This window comes from Podarcis pityusensis, assembly GCF_964106645.2.
Source record: "Podarcis pityusensis genome assembly, chromosome: 2".
NCBI lineage: Eukaryota > Metazoa > Chordata > Lepidosauria > Squamata > Lacertidae > Podarcis > Podarcis pityusensis.
Window position 1 is genome coordinate 68,379,338 of NC_138029.1, and position 6,000 is coordinate 68,385,337.

General features: G+C 54.1%; 1 protein-coding gene across 5 annotated transcripts in view; it reads right to left on the reverse strand.

Annotated features, from left to right (window-relative positions):
- Positions 1-5,009, reverse strand: part of EBF1 (EBF transcription factor 1) — a 397,040-nt gene extending 392,031 nt beyond the window's left edge. For all 5 annotated transcript variants that reach the window (XM_080989399.1, XM_080989395.1, XM_080989398.1 and 2 more), the window contains exons 1-4: positions 3,849-5,009; positions 1,996-2,152; positions 1,295-1,358; positions 256-311 (exon numbers count right to left, since the gene is read on the reverse strand). In XM_080989399.1, the coding sequence (XP_080845525.1) occupies positions 256-311; positions 1,295-1,358; positions 1,996-2,152; positions 3,849-3,982 (411 nt within the window). In that variant the 5' untranslated portion in view covers positions 3,983-5,009. The remainder of the gene's footprint in view (positions 1-255; positions 312-1,294; positions 1,359-1,995; positions 2,153-3,848) is intronic.
- Between the last annotated feature and the right edge of the window lie 991 nt (positions 5,010-6,000).

Consider the following 6,000-nt stretch of genomic DNA (forward strand, 5'->3'; position numbering starts at 1 on the left):
TCGCACGTTACGCGCCTTGACCTCACCTCACTCGGCGCGCTCCCCACGTCGATCGCCGGCTCCGCAATTCTGGGGACGCACACAGGCAAGCAACCAACTGGTCCCCCGAGCCAGCCCCCAGTCTCAGCTTCCTGCAACCCGCGGCGAACCGAACCAAACGCATTGCTTGCGCGCCCCCTCCAACCACCCCAGACACAGCTTGATCTCTCCGAGGGAGAAAGTATACAGGCACGAATTAAGACGGGAGGAACTTACTTGTTTTGTCATGGAGTCGATTAAGCGGACATAAAAATCCTGTTCTGTTCTGATCCCTACAAGCAGGAGAGGGGGAATGGGGAGTGGGGAAGAGAAATAAATTAATCAAGAGCATCGTTCCGATAAATAATGCAGAAAATGACAAAATGGACAGATCGGTGTTTTCTTGAACTTCGGTTACTCGGCTGTCCAGGAGCAAGAGGGAAGGGCCTTGGAACCGATTGTCATAATAATCACCATTATTGTTACTGTTATTTATTGTCATCATTACCAAGCACAACCCTAAAAAAAATTTGGGGGATGGATCGCGAAAATAACAAGGACGTTAGCATTCCGAAAAGCAAGTGAACCCGGGTTCAAATTCCTTGTCACTCCAGCATGCACACAAGCACTTCGAAGACACCCCTCCCTTCTTTTTTTGGATGGCGCGTAAAGGAGAGATCTTCCGGTGTCCCTTTGCCCCCATCGGTCCCAGTCCGACTTGTCACCCCGCCTTAACCCCCACCCCAGCGCATATATATTATAAGGGAGAGCGGAGGCGAAAATAGAGTTTTCCCTCTTTTCCTTGAGTTTGACTGCATGGTCGTAGACAAGATTTTTTTGGAGGGTAGGCCTTTTATTAGGGGAGCAGGGCTTTGGGGGACAGAACCTCCGTTTGCTATGTATTTTTACTGATTTATATTGATTTGGAGGGGGGCAGCTGCCCCTCCCTGCTCCGCCTTGGCTACCTCCATGTTTGACTGATCAAAGTGGAACGTTGTGTCTGGTGAGCTGGAAACATGCAAAGCGAAAGCAGTCGCCACGTGGGGAAGGAAAGAGAATCTGTCCTGCCTTATGGGACTACTGGAGAGGTGGCTTTTTCCCTTTTCTTTTCCTCTGATCCATTTCCCCCCTAAAGCATCCCGACGAGGTGAGCCCTTCTCCCCTCCCCGGCTTCTCACTTCCAGGAGTAAACAGTTCACTTGAGCCAGGGAGCTCCCTAGAGCTTTCAAGCCGCCGTGAGCTGTCAGGGTTGGGCCGAGCCAGGAAAGGGGCTCACCATTGCTGTAGAGGAGCTGCAGCCGGTAATGGATCCCGTTGTTCGTCTTTTCGCTGTTGGCTTCCTGAATGGAAAAGGGGCGCACACATATAAGAACGATCGCAGACCACCGAGAGGCTCCAAACTCACTCTGCGCTTTTCTTTACTTTGTTCTTAGTTTCTACACACACACACACACACACATCCCGCTTTCTTTCTTTTTTCTTTTTCCCATTCAAGCGGGGATTTAGCTTGAAGCACTTAACCAAAAGTGCCTAAAGGAAGGGAGAGAGAAGCCTGGGGCAGGGCTGCAACCGAAGAGAAGCCCACGAGGGAAGCCCAGGGATGGAGGGGACACGCCTTGATGTCACGAAGGCAATCGACGGGGTGGGGGCGTTGTAGTGGCATGAAGTTGTCAAACTGGCTCAATTGGGGTGGAGGTTCTGAGGGGAGAAAGGGACCCTGTGAGCGTTTGGAAGGCGAATCGTCTGGTAGGGATTTTGCAAAGGCAATGTTATGCCCCCGCTCCCAAATAGCGTGCAAAATAGTTGCAAAGCTAATTTTAAGGCATGGAGGTGTGGAATTGCGCTCCCTCCCTCTCTCTCTTTCTCTCTCTCTCTGTGATGGGCTGTGCAAGGGGTGGGGGAGGGTTACAGTTCGCAGGTGAGGCAGTCGGAGCCTCTTCACCACCCACCCACCCCGCACTTCACACGTTCACTTACTTTCTCCTTCTCCACGAAGCCCACGAAGGCGGTGCGCTCGATCTCCACCGGCTGCCCCTGCCGGTCGTACAGAGCCAGCACGAAGTGGAAGAAGTTCGATTTCCTCAAGTTGGAAGGCGGCTGCTTCTCGAAATGAGCTCGGGCCAGGCCCACCCCGCTGCAGCCAAAGACACACACGGTTAGAGAGCCCCGAGGCGGTCCCAAGACCCTCTTAACTCCCATCTCCAAGGGGCTCTCTCTCCCACATGCCACCCCTGCCCGCCTTTCTGGTCACCCTCGCTGGAGTTAGGGCACTAGACGCCACGGAGTAAGGGGCGCCGGGGCTAGCGAGCCGAAAAGCACTCGAAGTGCCGGCCCAGGGTCCCGCACGGCTTTCTAAAATGCCCAGCAAGCTTTCGGGTCACAGCTCAAGGGCCCTCACCCACGTCCATTTCAGGCCTGGTCCTCCTATTCTCCAGCAGAAAATTCTGTGAAACTCACTAGCCCGAAGGAGAAACCAGAGCAGGTGGCTCAGTCCTACAGGGGAGGCAAACTTATTGATTCACCTATTTTGTTGCCTTTCTTTCTTTCTTTCTCTCCCGTGTTGGAGCGCCTGGCTCCTCGGAGCCAGAAAGGAAGCAACAATGCTCTCCAAAGTGATTATGATTTTATTTTTTTATGAAACATTTATTCTGCTCCTGAAACACCCACCTCCACCCACAAACCTTCTATTTCCACTTTGTAAAGCTCAGGTTGAATTATAGATTGCTTTAAGCTGCCCGAGATAGCTGAGCTTTGCTTTCCCAGCGCTGTTCTTTCGCAGTCCCCTCCGCTCTGGCCTCAGCTGTCAGGGAAACCCGCCATGTGCCTTATCTTTCCGCCCGAGCTTTTAAGAGCGCCTCTGGCTCCATCGCCTCTCCGGTTCTTTGCGGTGGGAACCATCCCGCCACAGGCTGCCTAGGAAAACTTTAAACATTTCAACCTTTGGGTTGTCCCTGCAGAACTGCAGAACTTTCCCTTCCTCAGAGGGGCATTTTTCCTGGGGGTGGTACTGGGCAGAGAAGGATGGACATGAAATACAGCCGAACATGACAGTTAAAACCGAGAATTGGCTCTTGGTTCCGGATCCGTTTTAGCAAATGCGCCCCAGGCTGCAATCCGAACCGGGGCTGGCTTGGAGGCGAGTCCCACGGCAATAATTCGGACTTGCTTCCGCGCAAACACGGACAGCAAGAGGGGTGTGTGAAAGAGAAAGATTTAGAGATGTCCGGGACAGAGGCTTTGCAGAATGCAAGGCTGTGGAGGGCGGGAAGAGCATCCGCGGAAGAGGATGACTACCAATAAATATTGCAAAGGTTTTGCAGAAGGGACACACACACGCGTCTAGCGTTGTGCATCTAGAAAAAGTTCACTGCCTGTTGCAACTCACTCACAAAAATCGAGGCTTTGGGAGGAAACGGGAGTCAATTCGCATTAGTGCTTATATCTTCTGGAGGGTTATGCTGGGGAAGGAAGAGCGTTGCACCTATTAATGTAGCTTTTTTGAGAGATGGAGAGACGGTTATGAGACTGGGGGCATCGGAAGAGTAAACATATTGTGAAAACCATTTTGGGGAGGAGGAGGGGAAATGGAAAGTGTGAGCGAGAGACAGAGAAAGACGTGTTTGCCCAACTAGGAAGGAAGAGCCAACGCGCGTAAAGACGCCACTGACAAGGCGCTTGCAACAACAAAAAGTGCCCCCAGCGCAAAAGTCCTGCAGGCAAAAAGTCGGCTGCGGAGAGCTGGTGTTGCTGGAGAGGTAGCCTGCCGAGACAAGAAGGGAGAGGAGGGCAAGGCAAGGGGAGCGAGGGATGCTGCGCCAGCGCCTACGTACCTCTGCGCGGCCGTGTTTGCATCCAGGACGCCGGCGCCCTGCATCCAGGTCCTGACCGCGTTCATGCCCGCGCCGAGGGGCTCTTCCTTCATGCTGCTCCCACTCCGCTGAATGCTTTCCTGGATCCCAAACATGAATTAAAAGCAACCAGGACCCTCCCTTCTTCTTAAAAAATAGTAATAATATAGATCTAAGAGAGAGAGAACGACAACAACACAAAACACAACAACAAAGAATAGTGTTGATGATAATAAATCGCCAGGGAGTGTTTTTTTTTCTTGCTTGCTTTCTCTTTCTCTCTCTCTCTCTCGCTCTTTGCTTTGCTTTCTTTCTTTTTCTCTGGAACCGCTGCTGGAATCAAAGCAAATCAGAGAAAATCAAACACAGACATTGAAAGGGAGAAGCAGCAGCAGCGGGGGAGGAAAAACAAAACGAGCGAGAATCCAGAGGGGGACCGAAATCGCCCTCCCCCGGGGTTGGCCGCGGATGCTCTTGGCTTGGCTGGTGGCGAGCTGGTTCTTGTAGAGGCTGCGTGGCGGAGTGGCCTTTGGAGGAGAAGAATAACAACAATAATATTTTTTTTAAAAAATGATGATGATGATGAAGATGACGACGACCGTTTGTTCGCTGGCCGGGATCGCGCCAGAAGCCGGAGGACGAAGGCGCCGTCCCCGTTCCGCGCCGAAGTCACCCTCCTTGGGATCGCCGGAGAAAGAAGGCAGTTTAAGAAACAATAGGATCGACTGGAGCGGCGGCGGCTTTTGCTGCGGCGGCGGCGGCGGCGGCGGCGCCCTTGGCTACCTCAAGTGTCATTTTCCAGTGACAAGAGAGCGGCAAGTTTGCTGCCTCCCGCGCGCTCTTCTTTCTGGTGCCTTTTCTTCCTGGCTTTTCTCTCCCTCCAGCCAAAGATCTTTTCCCCCTCTTTCTTTAATATGTATATATTAATATATATATTTGCTTTTTTTTCTTTCTCCGGGGCTCCTCTGGCTCCTCTCTCTCTCTCCTGCCTTTCTTCCCCAGCGCAGGAAGCTGCCTGCCTGGCTGGCTGGCTGGCTGGCTGCTGGAGAGAGCGAGAGAGGAAGACACGCCGGCAAAGGTAAGCAGCAGGAGCAGGAGCAGCAGCAGCCTCCGCGGGTGGACGGCGATCCTCTTGGCTTCTTCCCTCCCCCCTTCTTCCCTCCCCCCCACGCGCTCGAACCGGAGTGATTTGCAGTCTTTCCCAATGGAATCCGCTCCGACTCTCCCCGCAGCCAAACACGAGCGCAGCAGCCCCAGCGGGCAGGGGGCGGGGCCCGGCCCGGGCCCGGCTCCGCCCTCTCCATTTGCATAGCGTCACAACTTCCTCGGCCGCGCCGCGGCTCGCCAATGGGCGGCGAGGAACTCCGAGGTGCGTCGCGCGGCGGGCCGGGGGGACACGCCCCGCTCATTAGCATCGCCCCGCCCCCTCGCCTCGCCGGGAAAAGACCCGAGAAAGTTGCCAGCCAGGGCGCGAGAGCCGCGGGCGGCGAGGAGAAGGAAGGGAGGGAGGGAGGAAGGGGAAAAGGGGACAGGATCGGGTTGGGAAGAGGCAGGATCGGAGTGGAAAGGCGCAAATGCAGGCGGAGAGCAGCGCGCTGGCTCTCCGGCAGCAGCCTCGTGGTGTTGTTTTTGTTTTAAGACGCGTGGAAGTTCGGGCGGGCGAGGCGCGCCGTCCAGCAACTGATTCCTGGCTCTTGGCCTCTCGCGATCCCATCGCTTAAACCAAAGGTGGCTGCGTTTGGGTTTCTTTTTCCCTCTCCAGCACATCGTGTTAAATATTTCCTATATGGCAGCCTTCCCCAAGTTCCCACCCGATCGAAAGAGGCGAGTTTGCCCTCGAGGTTTCGCGTGAAATGGGCACAGGGACCAAGGTCCTTCTTCCCGCTGCCTCGACGATTCGTCCGCCGCTCGTCCCAAAGTTACGCGCCTAAGGTGCGGGTGGTGTTGATTTTGCGCTGTGCAGCCCCTCAGCCAACTACAAAAAAATAAAATTAAAAATTAAAAAAGAGGAACGACCTCCAATGCTGTTGTTGTTGTTGCTTCTGTTGTTGTTGTTGCGGGCCACAGTGACAGGCTCTTCCGACTGGATGCAACCCCCACCATCCTTTCCATAATGGAGACGATTTTGTGAGCA